A 25479-nucleotide genomic window follows, 5' to 3' on the forward strand; every position below is an offset into this window, starting at 1 on the left:
TATTTTTGTCCACCCGCATATTGGCGTCTAGACCAATATAAACCAACATTTGTTTAGTCAGCAAACACTAATAGCCGGGACACTAGCCGGATTTTTATTAATTGGCATGATGCGATATTGTAAAGTATGTATGGTACGCCCAATGATCAAACACGGTTTCGCGTGGTCTAAGTTCTTTCCCCCAAAGATAGAGTGGAAGCTACCTGTGGTTTCATTTCAAAAACCGCAAAGATCATCGACTGCCAAGGAGGTGCTTAGAATTGCGATCTCATACGAATTCATTACCAGCCTTTATCAAGGGACAAGTCTCTAAATGCCTCTTCAAACTAAATTATAACGATCAACAATAATTATTATGTACATACTGCACACACCTTTGCAAGTATTTGGCACGCTTTCTCAAGTAGATGATTAGATACGATACATGCTATGTTTTTTTCACACGGGGTTACTTTGTTTACAATTCCCTTCTTCTGTCCCACACGCAACTTTGTTCCGTGGTTTTAATGCCGCCTGCTTGGGCAATTTTCGGCAAACGTCAACATATGATGGAGGTTACGCTGGGAGGAACAGGCCTGACCGTACAAAACACCCTTTACGGACAGTTCCTGGTTGGTAGCAGAAGCCAGACAAATCCCAAAGCCCACGGAAGATGAAATGGGTCCGGCATGCCATTTCCACAACAATCAATGCCCCCTTGACCCTCGTGAAGATTGTTGTAAAAATATTGCTGAATGTTACATTCCGATGTCATTTCCCCCCACTTTTTCATCATCGCTTTCTTGAGGCCGCACGTCACCTCGAGATCCGCGGGACCACCCACCGCTGGCAAGGACTCTCTGCCCTTGATCACGAGTATCACTTTACGCCGGGCCCTCCACAAAACCCCAAGGTCTTCCTTCATGTCACACGGCTTGGACCTCCAGCCCCTGTCCTCCCCGCCCCCTCCCAAGATGGGTGGGGGTGGCCCAGCCCACCCACTGATTGGCAATGATTCTCTCTCGCGAGCCTCGAGGGATCAATTTGGAGCAGCTTAATCAAGCAGCCAAAGTGGTGACCAAGGAGCACGAGTTAAAGCCGAAAAGCTTTGTTTACACTGGTGCAATATGACAACTGTAAATTCAATCAAGTCGGATCAATTGCTATTAATGGATTAAGTATCCCCCCCCTCCGCTAATTGCTTAAAACACTTCAACTGAATGGATAGTAGTCTTCGCCAGGCACGGTGTTTATTCAGAGACCTGACAGCAGAGCTGACAGCAACAGAAAGTTGTCTACGAATAGTGACAGGCTTTATACCAAATATCTAGAATTAAATGCTCCGTTTGAACTTGTAGCAAAAAATATATAAATTAGAGTCACGTTGAATTATTTACACCACCGATCAATTGCACTGCAGAGAGGTAAGAGCCCGTGCGAAGATTTGTACACAAATATTTTGCTAAAAAGATATCACTATCAATGCAAGTGTTCTCAAACGTATCCTATTTTCGAGGTGTTGTAAATAATATGAATGAAATATTGATATTCTCTAAAGCAAGAATACATTTTTTAATAATCTGTGTGTGCATATATATATGGGGTGTAGAGGAGTGTCACAGTGGTTAGCACACTGTCCTACAATCCCAGTGCCCTGAGTTCAATTCCTGGTCATAGATACCATCAGTCACAAGTCTATCTGACTCCGTCCTGCTCAACCTGGCCCCATTACCAATCTACACTGACCAGAATGGTGAAGTATGGTTAAACAATGCCTACGACCGTAGCACTATGGGGAGTGGATTGACAAAGGGTTGTAAACTATTATTATTTGATAAATACATAAAAACACCACGTGTAAACACTCATGAATTGGCTGATGACACTACAACATTTTTATATAGAGAGAGGACCGCAGAGCTTGAGGAGACATTTGTCAAACGGCTCACCGCGTGGCTGCGTTTTCCGCTCGACTGTGGGCCCTCCGCACATCTCTGCGTCGGTATCTCTCTTCAAGAAGGCGAGCGGACACAGTGCAGCGGCGGTGTGTTCGCTCGCAAGTTCAATTAATTGTTACGACCGCATGAGAACAAAGCCACGGAAATCCCGGTAGAAACACTTGATGGAATGGTGGCAGATGATTCTTCATATAAGAACAGGCTGATGAGCACGTGAAGGACCATCGCCCCGTCACCGCATCGCACATAGCAGTCGAACACAACGACTGCCACTTTGCTTGACAAAAAGGTTCATCAACAGATCGCTTATTAAAGCCGCATTACCATATGTGAAATTAAACAAACATAAAACATTCATGATACGTACATATGGTATATATTGACAGCAAATAGAGACAAATATGTTCAAAGTAAAAATTTAAGCTATAAATTATATAGTGGTTTCTTGAATTGGCGAGTCAGATGGTGGATTGTAAAGCATAACAGACTAAACCACAAAGCCACATTCTTCATATCTACGTTTGAATTTGTACAATGAGAAGCAATAATGAGCGATGTGTGCATTCCACTGACGATGACGCATACTAACAGTGGTTAAACAATACCGCTTATGGGTGACAATCGATTTAGTCGTTGTGTTTGCAGTCGTGGTTTGAGCAGCGTTTTTAAATCTTTCAGTTTTCACACTCTGCTTGTGAAAAGAGCCACTGAAATAGCCAGGCGACCACGGACATGCAACTCTTTATCTCTCTCTCGGCCCAGGAGACCGCCGCATTCCGAAATTCAACGCGAAACATTTCTAGGCCAACATCTAGCTGTTGATACTTTGTGTCCTCTCCGAACAACGCGGCCGCCGCACAATTCCAGCGGCCTCCATACAAATCGCGGCGCTAATGGTTCATTCGCGGGCACTGCATTCAATAGCACACGCTGTGCCGCGCGTATGCTATCATTCCGCGCTTGTCCGGCGAGAAAAATGTTGAATCTTGGCATTAACACCATTGCGGTATTTCATCCCAGAATAGCAGGGAGGCCGTGACGGATCGACTTTGCTGATGTCAGATGTGCTGATTACAATGAGCTCATTTGTCATGAAATCAGATGCCCATGCCACGCGCCCGCTTGGTGTGGCGCGTGGCCTGGGAGAGCACATTTGGCTCCTCGAGAGTTCTCGCGTGCCAGCGTACCTCCAAGCCAAAACCCCTCCGCAGCCCTTCAAGGCCGAGCCACCCACAGGAGGCAATCAAAGTCGGCGGAGACCTCACACACGGGGGCTGCTCATGCTATTTCTGCCAAATGGCCCACCACTGGCGTTATTAGTGATTTTATTGCCTTTGCCAATTGGGTCCCCGTGTGCAAGGCAAAGGCTGCCACCTCTCTCGAACCCCACGCTAACCTTTGATCCAGAGCCCCCCTCTGTGTGCGCACGCAAGTTAATGTATCTGGGGAAAAGGGCGCCCAAGCTAGCAAAAAAAAATGTGTGTGTGTATACATTCCGCTCGGATTCTGTTGTTGTTGTTGTTCATTTTATCACTTCACCTCCAGTTTGGTCATCCGCTCGTGTGCATTCTGTCTTTTGAAAATGACTGCGGAAAAAAAAGCGACAGCTGGTGGTGCATTTTAAATGTAATATCTTACAGGTGGCCGCCAGTACAATGTTCGTGACGTGCTTAAAACGAGTCTCACTTCACTCCTGAGGAGATTGTTGATTGCAAAGTTATTTTCCCACACATTTTGGTAGATAAACTAAATAACAATATACTAAATTTCGATTTAAAGCTTTCGTGACTGCAGGGATTCATCTTCTTGGTTCTTTCGGTAAAGTCACGTAGAATGGAAATAATAAAATAATAAAAATAAAACATAATAAAATAATTCTCACGACGTTTCGGCCACAACTACGTGACTTTACCGAAAGAACCAAGAAGAACAATATACTATCGGAGGAATATTTATATAGAGAGACAGGTAATTTATTTAAACACAAGTGAGAGAGCCGATATAATCATTTTTTTTTGCAAAAGATAAAGATGGAGCCCTGCAATGGCTTGCTCATGCCATTGTTGGTAGAAGTAGCTCCACTAGAAGGAGCTCTAGGGAGTGCTCTGAGAGGGTATTTGGCCTACTCTTCCATGATGTATTGTTTATTTGAGCAAATGGTAGCTACAATCATGGTCACATAGGTTACGATACAAATAGGAAGTATCAGTACATGCTTAACATGTTACAGACATTTTGGAATATGTAGGAGTACCCACAATTCACCTCGCCACATCCGAACTCCAATCGATTGATACATTAGCAAATTCTAATAACTCACAAGTTTCAAGTAACATAAATTCAGTGGTAACAAGGATGTGCGTGCGAGATGAATGCAGCGTATTTTTTGTTGTTGTTTTCAAATTCAGAATTCACAGGGTGTCTTTTAAAAGTAAACCTGAGTAATGTTTTTTTTTTAAATACACTTGGTTATTATTTAATTAAAGACTCACCCTGCATTTATTAAAGGTCTGCGTACATCTATCATGTCCAGCCAGAAGCTTTGCCACACCTAGACAAATTCAGACGCTGCCTTTCCGACAGACCTGTTCTTCACCTGAGGACGGCTGCTTGCGTTGTGGCCGAAACGTCGTGATAATTATTTTATTATGTTTGATTTTTATTATTTTAGTATTTCCCTTCTACGTGACTTTACCGATAGAACCAAGAAGACACACCTAGACAATTGCAAATGTAAGTAGCGAAAGCTCTGTCACACGACACTCTCATCAAGGAGCATAAACCATCATGCAAACGCCGATCAGCCTCAGCGGCTTTTGGCTAGTCACCGAACAAAGACTGCCACTGCATTGCATGCTTTTTCAGGTGCACTTATGCAGCCGTCTGGAACGCTCTTCCTGCCGATATTGGAAAGCCACTGGGGCTATGCCACGTTTAAATCCGGATTGCAAAGCAATTTATTTAGAACTGCTTCTTGCGTTTAGTCTGTTGTTCTTCCCCCGCACCTTTGATTAGCGCTGTTGGCTTCGTACGGCGCAAAAGAAGTTCAACATGAATGCAGAAGTGTGCGCAGAAAATTGATACATGCAAACTTATCTTACAGTCAAAGGCGTCAACACCTATTTAAAGCTGCTAAACATTATCGGCGAATGAAAACTTGCGCTTGCCAGCAGATGTGAGGTCTTTTCTCTCCCACTCGTATATAAACATAGCCAGCAGCTCATTACATTCAGCATTTTTACTACCAAAGGCATGAAAGCTTTTCGGGAACAGTGCCTGAAACTTTATGCGATGCACTTTAGTGATTATGACTGTGTAATTCCCAGTAAAAAAATTACAATATTGGATTTTTTCTACAAAGTCCTTTGTTGTATTAATTATACTGTGTCACAGGCCCACCTTAATCCTGTAATGTTACTAATGCAGGCAAGTGAAGTGGTGATAAGTGCAAATGTCAAACACATCAACATGAAATATTGTCATATCTGCAAGCAAAGCACTTACATTTCCTTATAAAACTCCGCATCACCGACCTAATGAGTGAATTATACTGGCCACGTTGCGATCGCCTTCCTTTTGCGTTCAAGCGCAGCGCACAGAGCAATAGGCACCAACAGCAACACCGCCACGTATGACACTCGTAAGCAATGTCAGAGCCGTATCTTAATTTCAGATCATTAAATCACAAAGTGGCTATGACACACGTATACAAGATGGAGGTAAAGGTGTGGCCCTGCAATCGGCTTGCTCGCGTCACTGCTGGCAGGTAATCCGTCCGCTAGGGGGGAGCTCAAGAGGGCCCCTCTATATTAGACATGGCCTACTCTTCCACGCGGGCCAGACAACTTGGAAGGGGCGGGAGTGACCACACTTTACCGCACCACACGTGACCCTGCCGAGCGACTAACTGTGCTGCACCCAATTATAACTGCTAGGGTGGGAAGACGTGGGTAGTGTTTGAGTAAAAAAAGCAAGGTTTTGTACCTTGCTAAAATCTAGTTTTTTTCTAGTCTGTGTCGCGAGTGTAACCCGTGCCCCACTGCGTCTCGTTCCTCCGGCCGTGATCCTCACTGAGTTCACAGGGTGCGGTTCAAGTCAAATCAAACTTGTCAGAGTTCGGAAGTATGAACACGTGCTTCTCTCACTTGCTCTGAACTGGAAGTCACGTGACTGCCTACGTGCATCTGTAACTTACGCGACCACCTTGCAATGAACCTTTGATTAAACCACTTGTAACGATTACGAGAAGTAGCCTACCGCGGGGATTGATGAGCGGGGAGACCAGTCGATGTTCGCATAGACGACGAAAAAAAGACGCGTGCATTGGTTCAACTTGCCACGCCAGGAAATCGAACTGACAACCTTTGAATTGCAAGTCGTTTGTGTCGATGCCACGCCAAGGCAGCTTCGAGAACAGATATGTACAGCGTACGTACAACTTATTCCTAAACCTACCGCGTCTTGGTGGCGAGAATCTCCACAGCGCTGGCTTTCAGTATTCTCAGCCGTCTCAATGCTTTTGCATGGCCCACTCCCTCCTTCGAGTATGAAGATGTCCCCCCATTGTTCCTTTCAGCGCTGCCTTCCACATCGTGTTTTAAGAGTCACAGAAAAAGCTGCAACGCCATTACTTACAGACATCAGCTTTTGGACAAGCATGTGCGATGCAAGTAAGTATGAAACACATAAAATCCATTAGCTGCAAAGTACGCGAGACTTTGAATTAAACGGGCAGACTTCTGTGCTACTTTTTCAAAATCGCGTCAGCTTGTGTCAGGTTTGTGCCAATAGAAAAACGTAATAAACGTCCACAGAAACACCTTTTATTGACGCGAGTCGGGATCATTTACCTCGGCGACACTCTCCCTTGACAAATCTCTGCGATGGCATCGTTAAAATATAACAAGAATCCATTTTGAAACCAAAAAAGCTCTAAAGATATTAAAAAACAGGTCAAACTAACCAAGAAAATGTTATATATCTCGCTAGTCAAAGATGTCAAATCTCATCTTAAAATTCAATGCCTCTCGTAACGCATCAGAAAATTACAATTAAATTTTTGTGTGCTTTTTAAATATATCATTTAATTCCAACCTGCCCCAACACCCCCCCCCCCCCCAAATACTGAAGTCTCATATATGACAAAAACGGTGATTGTTAAATACCACCGATGTTTGTTTCATCCATTTCAGCTTTGTAACAAGGAGACGTGATGAAGGTTTACAGGCACTTCAAACCGTGGCTAAGAGATGTGAAGGCAGATGACAAGCGGACGTTTGGAGGAACGCTAAAGACGACATTCTGAAACGGAATGCGATGCAGCATAGAATTTCTCAGATTAATTTACACTTCCTTTTAAAGCATGCCTTTTGCTAAAACTCTGCTATTGCTCATTATAAGTTTATGGTGGTATTGGACAGGAAGTTTAATCGGATGTACCTGTAGTCAAAAGGTTAATATCCACGGAAAAAACAGGTGGAAGTCACCTATCAACCAGAAGCGTTTGTTATCACATGAGTACAAATACATTCCCGCTGGCACACATTAACTTTAAAATATGTTATCATTATTATGGAGACTACATTACAGCTACAACAATTTATCAAAATTACAAATGTGTTACTGCTTAGCCTGAAGGTTCAAACACATGCAGTGCATCAAAAGGGCCCACCATATGGCAAGCCCTTAGTTTTACTACACTCGCCTTATTAAAGCTGCAGATGTCAGTGCACAGAATTGCATGGATAAATGATCATTATCAATTTAACATTGAAATTGCTATTAAATTAGTTTAAAAAAAGATAAATCACTCCAAACATGGAAAATATGTCTTTTGTTAGCGGGAAAAATATGAAGGCATATGCTCACGGACAATCGCGCATTTATTACAAACGGCACGGCCTATCCGTCACGCCGTTCACTAAACACCTCGACGGACCAAGTCAAAACGGGTTAAACTCCACGAGGAGCTCTCGAAGCAGGAGGGCACACTCACACACACATAACGCCAAACTTGCGTCTGATCCTGAGCATCACAGCCTTGAACACCCAAATGTTGGCCTCTGGCACTGTGGCAGATGCGAGATTAGCACAGGAACTCTTCCCATCTCACGCAAGGGACGATAAACAAGCCGTCCAATCCGTTGCGGCCCTTACATCTCCCTCTGTGCTGCTCCATTGTACGCTGGCATCGCAAGCAAATTAGCTGCACTCTACATGTTGCATTATACTGGCACCATGGCAAAAAGATATTTTTAAAAATAAAATTTTACATAGGCATGTATTCCTAATGTAAACATTATCACCCTGGACTTGCAATCCGGAGGTCAATCTCCATGGTATAGCTGCTTCTCTAATGCTTTTGCACTTCTACTTTTTCCTGCCGTCGTTTGTGAACGGCTGCACTTTTATCGCCATCATGGCTCCAATCCGAGTGAACGTGGCATGTATCCATTGATGCAAGATGCTGCTAGCACGCTGGACTTGCAATCCAGAGGTCACCGGTTCAATCTCCCAGCCAGCAATGGGTTGAAACGATGCGCAGGCTTTTTAAATTCTACTGCCTCTGTAGAGCCAGCAGCATTAATGGGTGCACCACAGTTAATTCATTGGCGGATTGCGTGTGGTGGCCCAAATTGTGTGGACTTTTCCTAGGCACCTGGCAAGCGTGGAAGAGTAGGCCAAATAAACCCTCTCTGCAGGAGTCTGAAAAACTCCCTCCAGTGGTGGTCCTTATGCCAGCAGTGGTGTAAGCAAGCAGTTGCAGGGCTGCACTTTTACTATTTAAAAGTTAACTTCTAGCCACACTACAGCAAGCAAAATGAAAAAAACATCCTAATGATTTATAAAATAACTTTGTATGAAATTTGTCCAGCTACTCTCGGAAATCTGAAAGGGTTTCATTTCATAAACGTGTACACTTTCCATCAATACCGCATATGCCTGTGATTTACAAACAACCTCGTCGACAATACGTTTTGCATTGGATTTGCAGCCCTTGGTAAATGCGCTGCCGGATGAAGGTCTGCCCTATGCCAGCGTCAGTCATGGAAACAATTCTAGCGAACTTTACCACACTGATCAGTTTGTGGTTTTGTGATGGAGGGGGTCTTCGACCGATTCGGATGTCACTTGCCACTGATTAGAGCCGCGATGGGGCATCAAACTCACGTGGCAGGTTTCACAGTGCAGGGTGTGAACCACTATGCCTACTTCTTGGTTCTTTCGGTAAAGTCACGTAGAAGGGAAGTAATAAAATAATAAAAATAAAACATAATAAAACAATTCTCACGACGTTTCGGCCACAACGCAAGCAGCCGTCCTCAGGTGAAAACTAGGTCCGTCGAGGCGACAGAGTCTGAATGAAACAGCACACGAGCTTGGAGCATATATATAAGCTGGGCGCATTGACAAAGGGATTTGCATATCAAAAGTAATTTAGCATATTTATGGGAAATGCAGGAATGTGATTAGTCCTGCATATGCATGTGCATTATGCAGGATTTCCCATAAATATGCTAAATTCCTTTTGATATGCAAATTCCTTTGTCAATGCGCCCAGCTTATATATATGCTCCAAGCTCGTGTGTTGTTTCATTCAGACTCTGTCGCCTCGACGGACCTGGTTTTCACCTGAGGACGGCTGCTTGCGTTGTGGCCGAAACGTCGTGAGAATTGTTTTATTATGTTTTATTTTTATTATTTTATTACTTCCCTTCTACGTGACTTTACCGAAAGAACCAAGAAGATGAATCCCTGCAGTCACGAAAGCTTTAAATCGAAACTATGCCTACTGTTGCCTCCTTTGCCAACAATATTGTTAAAAACGTGCAAATATTAATAATATAACTCATCAGTTTATAATGTTTTTCTCTCCCCAAGTGTTCACGTTGAAATAGCATTCATACATCGTAATAGCACCCTCTAATAATTAAATGTGCATCAAAGTTAACGAACAATGTGTAACCTATAGCTTCACAGACATGACCCACACGCATTAACTTCCTCTCTTAAAAGTGCGCAGGGTCTCCGGTGATTTACCCATGTGATTTACCGGTCAGCACGCCGCATGGGACTTAGCCAAATAAGGCCAAGCTGAGGCCACGCAAGGAACGCGCTTTTTTTTCTTCTTTGGAGAGAGGAATCATGGGGCGTGGTGTAACGGTTGGCACATTGAACGCTGAATTCAGGTCGCTGGTTCCGTGGGATCTGCCGATGCAACAGTTGAAACCACGAAGCACTTTTCCTAAACCCGCCCCACCTGCCTCTGTCCACCCAGCAGCAGTACGAGTTGTGTACGCCACACTTAGTCGATTGGCACGTGCTGGGGATAAGGTGCAGGTAACTTCCACTTGGTTCACTTCTTACAGTAAGTCTGGCCAGCATAGAAGAGTAAGCCAAATGCCTTTCATAGAGGGGCCCTCTAGAGCTCGCTCGGGTTAAAGTCCTTCTGCCAGCAGTGGCATGAGCAAGCAATTGCAGGGCTGCACCTTAACCCATACATGAATGCTGCAGTCACATCTAAGCCAGCGGTGAGTCGGTCTTCTCGTAACAAATGGGGATTCTGAGCGGACCTTAACCCCACCAGGCAAGGCAGGACATGAGCTGCCAGCATCCCTTCCTCCCTGCAAACCATGATCGTTGCAACGTACGTGCGCACGCGTTCCTTACGCGGGCAACGTCACCTGCCACCGCACACACACAAATGCACGGAGAGTCAGAGCTGCTTCCTTTCGCTCTCTCCGAGGGTGCAGGAGTGCGCGTCTCTACATCACCGCCACGGAGGCCACTCGTGGTTGCAGCACGGGAAACGACTCCACTTTTAATAATTGTTACGAACACATGCGAGGAGTTAAAATAACGATTTTGTTCTGCCTAGTTACAATGACCTTTTTTTTTTTAATCTCTGAAGGTTGAAGTTAATAAACGTATTGCGTAGCGTACTCGATCTTGGTAGATTATTCTCAAGGGAGCTGCCAATGCGGAGTAAATATACGTGCGAGTCAGATTTGTGTTCACGATTGAAATATCGAAATTTGAAAAGTGAAACTCATTAATATGAAAGTAATATGCCAATTATATACATATACAAAAGCAGAACACTACTGTGCAGCTTTGAACAACCCAGTGATGATTCATTACTTTGACAATCCACGGTTACAAAGCTTCTTAGCATGCCAAATGAGTAAAGATATATCCTCCTCTGCTTGTCCACAACTACCCCACGATGGACTGTGCACTGAATCTAATTAGTAAACTGCGGGGCAGAACTTATCGTGTTTCCCCCCCCCCCCCCCTCGGAATGTACACGGTTTGTTGGTAAATTATTGTAAATGTTTCGTGCCTGTGTGCATTGGATAAAGTTTGCCATTTACATGAACAGGCTTTCATAGCGATTAGGCCTCAGTAGGTGGAAGAAGAACAAGAAAAAATCACGCAATACATTTTAAGAAGCATATTGCGTGTACGGAATTTATCTAAGTACATATAAATACAAATAAACGTGTATGAATATAAGTGCACCGTGCCCGTTTGTCAATGAGCCGGATTAGGGCCTTGCAGCACCGTGTGGGTCGTGGGGCCATACTTCACCACGCTGGGTCATGCGGGTTGGCGAAGCCGGGGCACATAGACATTGGATCATAGTACAGCACAATAATGGATAACTATGGAACTCATGTTTAGAGACACACTTCTTTGCACGCGACGCGCTATACATATGACCATCACGATACATGCATACCTGTCACCCCATACGGTTTACCCATATTCTTGTAAAGGGAAATTGAGTAAAAATTTTTTGTCTCTTTGTGTTTCTCCATTGTGATGGGACTTTGTAGGATGAATGTTGAGATTTATAAGGGCACGGGGTGACCAATAATGTCTGAATTGGTCTGCAATAAGATAGGCACTGATAAGGGGTTGACAAGGATGTGCATGTGAAGAACTGTACGTGGACGTTTCAAGTCAATTTTGTCTTACAAGATGAGAACTCTGTAGGAGAAACCCAGGGTATTAGGCTGACAATGGGCAGGGGGCAATTCAATATTTTATGGGTAATTTCGAATTGAGCAAATTGGGACCCTGACACACCGGCACACCATATGGCCTACTCTTGTGAATTATATCAGGGGATCTTTAACATCCACTGTGGAGCAGACAGTGCATTGTATGTGGTATGTGGTATTAATACACCTGCAGTGATAACCAGGGCAGCCGCTTGGATTCGAACCATGAGCCTGTGGAACAAGCAGTGAATGTGCTAAGGCTAGGGCACGTCACTGCCCTTGTGCAGGTGGTGTTGAATATTGAAGCAATGCATCTGTACCAATACCTGATAAGCCTGAACAATCCATTACTCAACAGGGCATTACTATGTAACTGGAGTACCGGCTTAGATAAACAGCGAACCCCGTGGTATGTGATCACGTAGGGCACGTGGGGAGCGATGGCGCACTGCGCTAAGAACCCGCCGATCAGCGCTCGATTCCCGCTCACGAACAATAACAGTGGCGCAAAATCTTAACTGGACCTGCGCCTCCCCTTGAGGTCGACCCAACTTTGGTGCCCGTGTGTACGGTGTGTGAACATCGGCACGGGGGGAGAAAAAGGTGGCAGGCGTGGTGCTGACCAAACCACCCCCTCTTGGGTCGTTCCTGTCTTCGTAGGCACTGTACTCGCTCTCACAGCCAGCGCGCCAGCGCTGCTGAAGGCTATACAGGAGATACTTTTTTCTGGACATGCATTAAAAAAACAACACTGCAAAAATAATAGTCGTATATTCTGTGCGTAGAAGGCATGCGCAGTGAAAGACCAGACAAATTCAATCACGAGGGGCAATGCAGATTCACTAAATCCTTCAGTAAACGACGACACCTGGTTGTTGCTTCAATGGATGGGTGTTATGTACAGCCATTCCCTTCAATGCGACAAGCAAGGTTAGCCGCTAACATGTTTTATAGAGAAACATTGTGGTTTTACAGCCAAACACCTAATACCCCAAGCACCTGTCTACCTGACAACTGGCAGGCCCGGGTCACAGTAATATTATACTCTCTCACCTGGATCGGTTACAGGCACATGTTCAAAATTCCAAAAAGCCACTCTTCAGAAGTACGTGCTATAATTTGTCCGGCAAACCAAACACACGAAATGTTATCCACACGGAGCGGCATTTACACATACATTTACTCGTGTGTGCACCAGCCGGACACGTCTGAATGTCCGGCACTTGCAGAAGGCAGGTTTTACTTTAATTCCCATATAAATTAGAGCGCCTCGCCTGCTCAGTGGTGGCAAGCATTCCCACCGCTCTACAGGGAACCTTCGTGAGCACAATGCAGTGGGTGACACAAATGTGGATTGACACAGCGTATAAATGCAACCACATCTCGAGATGCTATACAGGAACATTGGGCATATATTGTTTATCTATTTACATGTGGAGAGGCAGTTAGTCATAGGCGTAGGAATAAATCAAGTTATTGAGCCTGGACTTGAACAGGGGCAGAGAGTAGATATCACGGATGGTAGGAGTAAGGGAATGCCAGATGATTGGTACAGGAGAATGTAATGAGTAACCTCCCACGGAGTGTCGAGTACCCTTGACGGCAGACATACGAGTAGGTGTTTGCTCAGTAAGCACGCGTGAAGCCACGCAACGAACTCCGAGCACACAAGCCTTCGATAGAGCACAAACAGGACTTGTACGCACGGCTTACATGGCACAAGAGGATGAGACATCGGTCCAACTGTGCAACTAATAAAGCACTTTGGATTGACCACCTCTGATCTACAACACAGCACATTTGGATTCACACAATGCTCCAAAGAGACACGTGAAAACACAGCAGGATATGACATCTATGAATTCTTTGCTGTCATTTTGTGTTACGTGCTATTAGAGTTAATTCATTGCCATCTAAAGAGAGGGCTTCCAATCCCCCAAACTGAACAAACTGGGAGATTAATGAGCAAGCTGCTCAATAAACCAGATTGTCATCATTTATTAATTTTATTGTCATGGTCCATCTGTCTGGCTCAGTGTAAGGGTTTCTCGCACACATTGTTAAGTTAAATAATAAACCACAAGTGCCTCGATTATTTAATCCAATTGGAAACGTTAAGATGTCGCCGACACGTTCACCAGGTTTTGAAAAAGTCGACAGTTTAATGCTGTCATAAAAGCTATGAGGACATTACATTTCCAAAAAAATGTTGGGTGGTATTGTAATTGTGTTCAAGGTAATCAAGTAAACGCTTCAGGAAGAGAAAATGTCAAATAAGACCTCTAAACAATAACTGTTTATACGTTTTGCTACGCAGGCTGTTATCATTTTTTAAATGCATTCCGTTAAGTTCAGACGTAATTCCAGATGTATAGTCATCTTGTATACATGCAACACACTGGAAGCTCGCTCAAAATACACGGAATACATCTTTCAAAGAAATGGTGCCATTCCAAGACAACATTTTTTCCCTTCATCATTCCTTATGGAAAAATATACCAAATCGTACAAATCTGAAGTTATGCCTGGCCGCTGATGAAAGATCGACTGCTTCTACGAGCACTTGGCACTCAAGATCATCAATCAAGTGGAACCACTCGCCGGAGTCATGTTGGTTGGTAACCTTACACTTGGCTTGGGATTATTCAGCAGCAAATGAACACCCCCCCCCTCGCCCCGCCCTTCCCCCAGTTACACCACACAGAGTAAAATTCAACAGCAGAGGGCATCATCTCATCTGGATGCCGAGACCAGGCCCCTTGGAAGTGTACGGGATAGTCATGGAATTAAACATCACGATGTTTCTTGGTCGGGCCTGCAGGGCGTAGCGCCGAATAGTTAAAAACATGTTCGGAGGCAGCTTGGTTTCATTGCGTACATTTTTATTTATTTCGCCTGTCTACCCAGGAAAGCCTCGCTGAGAATAGAGACTTGTCATGAGGGCCTTGCCAAGTTCTCTCAGTAGGGGATGATGATGATGATGTCGCTATGTGCAAACACAATCGAGTAAATTGTCGGTACGGTAATGTTTAGTTTCATTGTACGTGCCTTGTTTTATCTGTGCCCATACAGAGCAGGGGAACACAACATACACACTGCACACAGGAAGTCGCCCCAGTCAGGATGCGAACCATGGCCTGCTTGCTGAGGCACGAGCGTAACCACTGTGCCACCCTTCTAGACTTGTACATGCCACAGATGAATGATGCCGGTGTTTGTCGAGCTGAGTGGTGTCAGCATTAACATTTTTGACAAATACAAGGTTTTCATTGTTGGCACAATTAAGATTCAGAATTGATCTCTGCCTGCCTCCCTGATCATCTGCGCATTTCAATTTGAAATTGTGAACAATTCCTTTTGCAGGTACAGCTTGGCTGGGTTTACATTTCCTAAATAGACACTGGAATACCGGCTTTTTACAAATCCACCATGGCAATATTATGGTGTCAACTTCTCGATTATGCTTTCAAACATGGGATAAAATAGTGTCGAAAATGTTGCGGGGTTTTCAAACGAATGAACGCATCTCCCTCACGTAGGAAGTGAAATGTAAGTTGCCACACTATTTATTCCGCAATAGAAACACACGCGACCTTCCAGCGGCAAACCTACATGGGGCAATACAGACCACAGAGATGGTGGCATTCAACATTTACGTAACAAAGCATGTGCATCACGTTAATATTTCTAGGAGACAACCGCTAAGTGGCACTGGTGCTATTTAATGGATCTCAGTGTGCTACCCCAGACTCCCAACACCGATGGGACGCTGCCGCATTGTAATGGTGAGCACACTTCGACTTTGAATGTGAAGGTCGCCAGTTCGATTCCGCCTCCCGGCGTGCCAGTTGACACGAGACAAATTTCGAAACGCCCCCAGGCCTCACCCAATATAATCAGTGTAAATTGGTACATCACAGTCGGTCAGAAGGGAAAGTTGTGTACCGTGAGGTGAAGTGTGGATTTTTCTTCCACGTCATCCAATGATGTCTGGCCAGAATGGAAGAGAAGACCTCATGCACTACACTACAGCTCTATCTCGTGGAGGCCCTTCTCCCAGCAGTGATGTGAGCGAGCAATTGCAGGGATTACACCGTTACCTTTTTTGCCCACACGAATACCCAATGCAACGCTTTAATAATCAAACGCTTACTTTATGAAGTCTACGGACGGCGAGTTTACACGTAAGCTTGGTGCAGGGTGCCATAGGCTACGATGTCACATTAATAACCAGCAGCTTATTTATTTATTTGCTCATTTTGCTTTAATTTTCACCCAGATATTGCGCAGCAATACCAGAGGCTGTTAGGGTCACTTAGCCGCGCAACATCCTCATGTTTACAAAGAGGTAAAACATCAAAATTAATAAAAAAAATAAAATAATATAATATAATAAAATAATATAATATAATAAAATAAAATAATTAATTTTCTTTTTTTTATAAAAAAAAATTATAAATTTTTTTAGAATTTTTTTCATTAATTTTTTTATTCATTTTGATGTTTTACCTACGTGACTTTACCGGAAAAAACCTAAGAATATGAATCCTTGCAGTCACGAAAGCTTCAAATCTAGAAGTTTACAAAGAGGTTTCTGCTAGCCAACAGAGCCTCCGCCGCACCTCAAGGGGGTGGGCAATTATACGTCAGGCGCGGCAGCCCCGCCCTCACTCACTCACGTGTGTGTGTGTGTGTGCGGCGTGCGCCTGCGGAGTGATTCAAGAGACGCAGCCTAGGTCCGCGATTCCGTGTCTCTCACACTGTGTCGGTCAGCTTGCCTTCATTTGGATAGCATGTTCTTAGGTTTTTTCGGTAAAGTCACGTAGGTAAAAAATTAAAATTAAAATTAATGAAAGTAAAATAAAATAAAAATCAAATAAAAATCACGAAGTTTAATTAATTTTAATTTAAAATTTTTACCTACGTGACTTTACCGAAAAAACCTAAGAATATGAATCCTTGCAGTCACGAAAGCTTCAAATCTAGAATTGAATAGCATGCTTTATTCAGCTGTACAATCTGCACGCAAAACCCACTGCTAGATCAGTTGTTCCCCCCCCCCCCCTTGCCGCCCCCACCGTGCAAAGTCTGTCAATAAGGTGACTTGACCGTACTTTATCGTGCTGGTCAGTGTCGAGTTCGTAACGGTGGTGGTCGGGGAAGGGGGTAGCATAGCAGCAGTACAGGGCAACAATGCATTTTGCTGCACTCCACTACTCTCTGCCGTTCCCAAACGCACGTGACTCCGAACGCTACGCGCCCTACCGCACCGTTGTTCAGGGTGGCACACGCGCGCTCTGTTGCACTGGCAACGGTGATGCTCGGGACCTCGTGCGAGCTGCTGCATCTTACGTAATGGGAAGGCAACCACCCTTGGAGCACTGCGTCTTGCGCCCATTTGTTTCCGTCACGGGAAACAAAGGTGGACGATGCACCTCAGTAACTTCACCGTGAACTCTTTGTATGCCGTCGTTAATATTCGCACGCCACGGCAACGTAAGAGCACTCTATAGGCTGTAGGTCAATGGCAAAACAAGGATGAGATGTGCCGCTGCATTGCTGCATCCACTCTACGTCTATACGAAAGGCTAATATTAACTTAATGCTTACTAATATTGACTGTCCCAGTGAGTTTATGCATGTGTGCGTGTGAGCGAGTGCATGCATGTGGAGCGCAAGTGTAGCGGTTAGCGTGTTGCGCTAAGAACCAGGTGACCCGAGTTCGATTCCCGCTCACTACGAACACCGGTAACAATTATCTGAACCAGTCCTGGGCTTCCCCTGAAATCAGTAACCTGGTGAGGTGTGAAAACATCGCCACTGGGGAGACAAAGGCGGCCAGACGTGGTGCTGACAACTTATCCCCTAGTGTACCGTGCCAGCCTTCATATGTGTTCGCTAACAGCACTTGTCTTTGCACGTGCGTGTGCATTTATAGCCTTCCACCCCATTCACTTGGCCTCAGAGCGCACCCAGCCTGGCACTAGCACTGCAGCACCATCGCCGCCACTGAGTGGGGTGAATGGCAACTCCTGTTGTGGTTGTTGTGTACATTTACTCCGACATGCAGTGGTGCCACACATCGCTCTTCTCAGGACCTTGCTGCTTGGAGTTCGATCTCCACCCAAGGGTTCCGTCCATGGTATGCGAGCCTCTCCCCGGACCTCCCCTAGGTGAACTCATCATGAATTGAGTATCTGGTGTGGAATACAAATACCATCTCGAGAAATATAAAGGCAGCCGAGGTGGCACACGCGTGTGAGCATGGCATCGCTAAAGGTTGGCTACGCGAGCGAGGCAATGGCAGGAAAAGCCCTGCGCACACCACCTCTAATATTTTAGGGCTCAAGGCATTTATGCGTATGGGTCAGATTGCCTATAATATTTTATAATGCCACTGACAGCTTTGAAGAAGACTGCCAAATTGCATACACCTCACAAAGCCAGCCCCGCAGTAAGTGTCTGCATACCTTGAGGTTGCACTCAGGGTGCAAGCAATCCTATTACACTTACATAATTGTTCAATTCATCTTGATGGGTTGGAACGTATTCGGTATGCAAGGTGTTATAAAAGTGTATGAGGACAAGAAAGGTTTTCCTTTTTTCATGACAGCTTATGTTCAAATTTCAGACCCAAGATTCCACCGTCAGAATCAGTTCCATTTAAAAACTGGAGAAAGTCTTTTCGGAGACTAAAACAAGGTCAATCGATGCATTAAAATATTTTTTTCAGACCCAAGATTTCACCGTCAGAATCAGTTCCATTTAAAAACTGAAAAAAGTCTTTTCGCAGACTAAAACATAGTGATTGTATGCCTCAAGAGCTATTACTGAAACGTGGTTACTTCGCGATTTGAGAATGAGAGATATTGATGCGCACTCTGTTTAAAAAGAAAAAAACTGTACAAACATTCATCGGCAACAGACTTTACACCTCTTTGTAAAAAATTCAAATACCATCGCTGGTGAACATCAATTTCGTAACGAGACAGGTGGCCATTGATCTTACATGAGAGTAATTCAGGCAGGATTCCTGCTCCCCCGCGCTGTCTAGAACTCCACGCAATACGCAAGGCCGTACCCGTCCTTCTGAGATGCCTCTCCGCATTTCAATCAATGACACATTCGCAAGGTTTCTGTGCAGAGGTTAATTCTGTGCCAGTGACAAGCACCTCTCTCAAAGTATGAGGGCGCCGCGGTGGTGAGATGTTAACTTCCTCGCCTGGTATACAGGAGGTCGTGGGTTCGATCCCAACCCTGACACCTGCAGTATATTTGGAGTTTGCATGTTCTTCCTGTGGTTGTGTGGATTTTTCTCCAGATATACTGGCTTTTCCATCTACAATTAGAATCAACGTGCGTTGACAGTATTTGGCCGCTTTAAATTTCCACCCGATGATAATCCACTTCATTGAGCTATCATTTGAGTCCAGGTCGCTTCGGAAGAAGAGCGGTATAGCTCGGTGGGCCTTAAATAGTTTATTATGATTCTTGGCGTATCATCCAAACGGGTTTGCACTCCCCCTTAAATGTGATGTACGATTTAGTTGGGGCCACGCAATGTGCCTCGGATAGTTTCTACCCCTCGAGCGTCTGGTCACACTTGGGTGAAAGTTAAAAGTGCCAGGTGAAACAGTGCCCCAAAATTGTGAGTGCTGGTCACCAGAATGCTGTTCTAATTGTCTACATTCGGAGCACGTGGGTGACCGTTATGAATACACAGATTGTGATGCTCACGATGCTTGGATTGAATTGCGTGAGTAAGCGTCGGTTCTCTTTAGACCTGTGCATGTTGTTGGTGATTGTTCTCGTATCCCATTGCATCCACGGGAGGCGGCACTACATTCATGGCAATATTGAACAAAAAAGTAACCAATCCTGGAATTGACTGATAGGGGTTTTCCCCTTTTTTCTGGCAACAAAACTGACACCTTTTGCAAGGAATCATGCTTACATTAACCACAACACTTGCAGTCAAATGCAAACAAAAACAATACTCTGATAATGTATGCATTGTCTTTGAAACGGATTGGTCCACACCAGAGACAGCTTTCTTTAGAGCCTAGTCTCATATGGTGTTCGACCAGATGACGCCAACAGGCGCACGGTTCAAAGACAACACACCATCAGAGTAATGAGAGCTCGGGGTGAGCAGCTACATCATGGGACCTCCTCTGCCAGTACCAAAATATACTAATAGGGTTTTTTCCCTTTTTTTCTGGCAACAAAGCTGACGCCTTTTGCAAAGAATCATGCTTACATTAACCACAATACTTGCAGTCAAATGCAAACAAAAAACAATACTCTGATAATTGATTTACGATCCCCCAAACCAAATCGTCGCAATCCATTCAACCACCAGGGGGGGGGGGGGGGGGCACTGCCTGACTGCGTGTTGCCACGGCGGTGCGGGGTACCTGTCTCGGTATCGGACTTGTTGTTCTCGTGTTCCGTGTCGGTAAGCGTCAGGACGGAGTTGGCGCGGCTTGGTGGGTAGGGGTTGCCGTCCGGTTTCCCGTCGCGGGCTCGCCCGCCCCGGGGCTCGTGCTCGTAGGGCAGCGTCTCTTCCGTCTCCGTGTCGGAGTCCGAGGCCGCGACGTCGGCTCCGTAGCTCATCCGGGCCAGCCTCACGTCCGGCGTGTACCCGCTGTGCTGCAGCTGCGGGCCGGCCAGGAAGGGGAACAACAACGGCGTGAACTCAACGCCACCTGCGTAGGCTTCCCCGGTGGTGCTGCGTAATGCTCCGGCGTGTTTGAGGGTGGTTGCGAAGCGCGTGTTTTTCGGCACGAAGGTTCCTGAAGACGCTCCCAGCATGTGGAGTGAAATGTCAAGGATGAAAATGTATAGAATGTGATTTTTTTACCTCCTTTCGCTTACGTGGCAGAGTAAAACAGGCAAAAGCGTTGTAACCACCTGCCTTTTTTTCTGTTAAATTCTCTGCGACCAAATCACAATGAACGCATTCGATCTAGTCCGATGCCAGAAGCTAAGCAGGGGGGGAACTTGGCTAGCACTTGGGTAGGCGAGCACCAGAGCCCGCCACCCCCGTTAGGCACGTGGGGGCTACGGGGCGAGAGACCACGGCGTCCGTGGCGGCTGACGAAGGAGCCAGCCCATTACCTGCTGCCCTGGGTCGCAGACGACGCCCGCCATCATGGGGTCGCACACTCCACCCGTGGTCCTCTGGGGGATGGGCTCGCACACGCCGATCTCACGCAGGCAGTACTCCACGCCTGCACGCGCACGGACACAGGCACGCGACACGATAGCAACTGACACAGCGTCTAAATCATGATGATGATAATAGTATGGGGGCGGTTGACTTCGACTAGTAAACGCGCACACATTTTTCTCGCTCTCGAAGAGAGAGAGAGACCATACGAGAAACCACAAGCAGCAAAAAGCAGCGAAGCGATGCGCTGGTGTCAACAATTGTCCAAGATCTGCCATCCTCTTTATGTAAAGGTGTCATCGACCAATGAACGTTTATATGTCGGAGAAAACTGGAGCTCCCAGGGAAAATCTGCCCATGCGAGGGGGCAAACCTCTATCCCTCACAGTCGGAACTGGTGGAGACCACATGCTTGCTGTACCGCATTCTCCTGCCAAGCCAAGGTATGGCACCTCGACGCCCACGAGAATGGAGTATCACAACATCGGTGCGATTCACCAACCCTCACTGCCTCCACAGTGTTGGATTAGACCGGGGGAGCCTCTAATGGGACCACTGCCGGTAGAAGGAGGCTTTTCTGCCAGCATTGGCATGAGCAATCAATTGCAGGGCTGCACCTTTGACGTTGATACCGTATTTGTTGTTGGGCCCTCTAGTAATTGTATGCCAACATTTACAACAATAACAGAAACCCTACGTGGCTGTCAATAGCCACGTTTTAAGTTACCCCCACCGAGATGAAAATAACAATTGCATTGATATTATAGCCAAAATATAACAAACATCTCAAAGTGCAGGTTATTTAGCCTTGGGGACCCCGAGAGGCAACTTTGTCCCAAAATTAACGCATCTCAATTCTGTGCACACAACACAAGGCGACCTCGTTATTCGATCACAGCGGGGAATACGGGGGATTTCATTTACGCGAAAGCAGAAACTTAGAGGGAGAGACGGGCCTTGGGAAGAATTTGTTTTCTTCACAGTATAGACACTCGACGTGCAGTAGAGTGGTGGTGCAGCAGTTTGTGCACGGCGCTACGAACAAGGCAACTTGAGTTTGATCCTAGATTTGAAGCTTTCGTGACTGCAAGGATTCATACTTTTAGGTTTTTTCGGTAAAGTCACGTAGGTAAAAAATTAAAAATAAATTATAAAAATAATAGAAATAAAAGAATAAATCACGACGTTTCGGAGGCAACACAAGTCTCCGTCATCAGGTTGGACCGTCACAGCTAAATTTACTGTATCAAGTGAGGAAAAAATCCAAGAGACAAGATCTTAAATACAAGTTAAGGGGGATGGGGGGGGGGCTTATCTGAATGTGGTAGCCAGGGAATGGAACGGTGGGGGGGGGGGGCTAAAAAAAACAATGGTGCACATCGCTGATAATCAAAATAAAAGAAGAAAGTAGTACTGTTAAACGCTGGGGATGTCAACACTCGGTAAAGTAGAATAGTACCTGTCAAATAAGATGGTAAAAATATGTGTAGTTAAATCTTTTTGTTGAGTTTCATCACCGGTTACCGGCAAACGATATCTGCATAATATGACTTTAAACCCCCCGCCAAACCTCCTACGCATTTCACAAGTAGTACTAATCACATATCTGCATTTCCCATAATATGCTAAATTCCTCTTGATATGCAAATTCTTTTGTCAAGGCGGTCTTACCCCCTCCATCCCAGCTTAAATATACGCTCCAAGTCTGGGGTGTTTCATTCAGACGCTGTCTTCTCGACAGACCTGTTCTCCACCTGAGGACGGCTGCTTGCGTTGTGGCCAAAACGTCGTGAGAATTATTTAATAATGTTTAATTTTTATTATTTTATTATTTCCATTCTACGTGACTTTACCGAAAGAACCAAGGAGATATCTGCGCCGGTCAAACCTCCCATCCCAACACCCCTCTCCCCGTGCACGCTCGCTCTGAGATGCAGAGACAACGATGAGGCTCATAGCTATTGGACGGGAGAAGTCAGGTGGTGGCGTCCGCCCCAAGATCTCTCTCTGCATCACGTTCTGTGACCCTCAGGGGAATTGCTAATTGTTAAGATTAACCTAGCGACCAACAATGGGTCATGGAAGCAAAGAAATCTGGACCAGTCCACCACCCTCTCCTGGCCCTACCCCCCTAGACCACCCAGACGCGGGGGGGCGGGGGGGGACCAGGAGTGGCATAGTGGCATGAAGAGGCCGTCATCCAGCAGTGGATTGACAAATAGGTCTACATGTAACCCAATGTACACGTCACACACATGGTGTACGTATGGGCACTGCTGAACATGTACCAGAGTGCACACACGCAGACACACGTACGTACGCAAAGTGTAGGGACTCATTTTTTTTTAAACCAAGTGGCACTGCTTTAGAAATTGCGGCCGAGATGAAGCGAGAGGTCTAAAATTGACAGCAACATTTTCACAGCCCACCCCCCGAGGGGCATACGGGCACACAGACGTTGTCAATCATGCGGCGCGTGCCCACTTCCCCGCGCGCACACACCGGGGACAAAATTCCATATGAAGGTGTCATCGACTGTAATTCACAAAAGAACCCCCACCCTCCACACCACCACCTCCCCACGCACACTCACACACGCACACAAAAGAGGATACGATTTGAATGCCGCATCCCCACGATCAGAGTGGCTTTGTGGCTCAAGTGCGCCCAGATGCCATACCGCCGCAATTCGCATGGCACCTCTGGGGTTTCTTGAAGAATGCCGCATCGCACCATCGAAATGAAGCTCAATTCACGGTAGAAGCTGCTGAAGGATCTGCTGTGCAGTGGAGGATGACAACCTTGACGCTGTTGTCTGTAGCCATTAGAACACAGCGCAGGCGTGCAGGGAATTGCTGAACCGACACCTCATTTGGCATCGGCACAATTTTGAGAGGCCCTATTGCACAAGAGTGGCAAAAGAAAAAAGAGCTTACTGTCTGAGCCAGTGATGGATGCATGCTCAAGGCCAGGGTTAGGTATAGTGACGACGCAGCTGGCCAGGTATCTCTGCGGTTTACAGGAAGGTGCATTGAGAAAGGCTGTTCCATAAGATGTACGAGCTTGAGTGGATCATGACCGATGGTGATGATGATGGCAAGTAGATGATGCGTATTGTAGAACGCCGAAGTTGCAAACAGCATCGCTCAAGCAAGATTTCAGAGCCGTGATGTTTGCCAAATTCAATTCAGCCGCCCCGTGTCCTATCTAATCACCCACAGCGCCCCACATCCAAGACCACCGATGTATTTTCCCTACTCACGATCTTTGGCCGTTACCTTAGCCCCCCGTCTCTTGGCCACTACTGCCGCCCACCACTCATTAGTGGTGCCATCTGTCCTGGTATTGCGGGGATTGTTTTCTCTTGTGTTTGTTTAGGTAGGTGCTGCCCTGGGAACTCTGCGAGTCGTACCAGGACATTAAAAGTTGCAGTTTCTGTCAGCTGCACAACAACAATAATAACAATACACCGCTCGAGACGAAGGATTTACATGTGGTTCACCTCCTCGGCTGGCATCGCGAGTTCTTTTTCTTCTTGCTGTGGTATTTCCTGGTTGTTTGCAACTTAGAGTAGCGCTCACCCTCCCCTCAACAGCGTCGCGATGTCAATTAACGCTCCCAACTTGTAATAAGTATAACCCGTAAAAACAAAGTTTTTCACTCTAAATCCTTTATATGCGTGGCGGCTAGAGTCCTCTCGTCCTCTGGCTTGAGATGGCTGCCACCTATGGGTCAGATGATTGTCTGCAGTATTAAACAATTGGTAATTAAATATTTAATTTGTTTTCCCTAAACAGTGTAAAATTTAGTAAAAAAAATTGCACGAACATTAATTGTCTCGCACAACGAGTCTGTGTGCAAAATGTCAGCTCGATTGGATCACGGGAAGTGGGTTAAAAAACGACCGAAAGGTTTGCACGGTCGTAAGCAAGCAAGCACGCAAGCACGCAAGCACACAAGCACGCAAGCACGCAAGCACGCAAGCACGCAAGCGAACTTAATATAAAGGATTTAAAAAGGGTTCCACCGCTGATGATGAGGCATGTGTGTGGGGAGCGGTAGTGTAGCAGTTAGCTCACCGCGCTGCAAATCTGGCGACCTGGGTTCGGTTCCTGCTCACAGCCAGCACCATTTACAATTATCTGTAGCGGTTCTGGGCCTCCCCTAGGTCGACTCTGCCTCAAACGAATACCTGGTGTGGTGTGTAAACATCGCCACTAGGGAGACAAAGGCGGCCGGGCGTGGTGCCGGCCACCCATCCCCTGTGTGCCTTGCCGGCCTTCATAGGTGCTCGCTAACAGCACTTGCTCCTACAGTCTGTCAAGGCTACACGGGGGATATTTGTCTTGAACTATGCTTGATG

General features: G+C 45.8%; 1 protein-coding gene across 1 annotated transcript in view; it reads right to left on the reverse strand.

Moving 5' to 3' along the window:
- The window catches only part of LOC133354910 (teneurin-3-like), a 417855-nt gene that overhangs the window by 239815 nt on the left and 152561 nt on the right, over positions 1-25479 (reverse strand). Inside the window, 2 exon segments of the mRNA XM_061572093.1 lie at positions 20362-20602; positions 21065-21177. Coding sequence (XP_061428077.1) covers positions 20362-20602; positions 21065-21177 — 354 coding nt within the window.

The sequence above is a fragment of the Lethenteron reissneri genome, chromosome 49 (assembly GCF_015708825.2).
Source record: "Lethenteron reissneri isolate LAM-NWPU_2019-01 chromosome 49, ASM1570882v1, whole genome shotgun sequence".
Taxonomy (NCBI): domain Eukaryota; kingdom Metazoa; phylum Chordata; class Hyperoartia; order Petromyzontiformes; family Petromyzontidae; genus Lethenteron; species Lethenteron reissneri.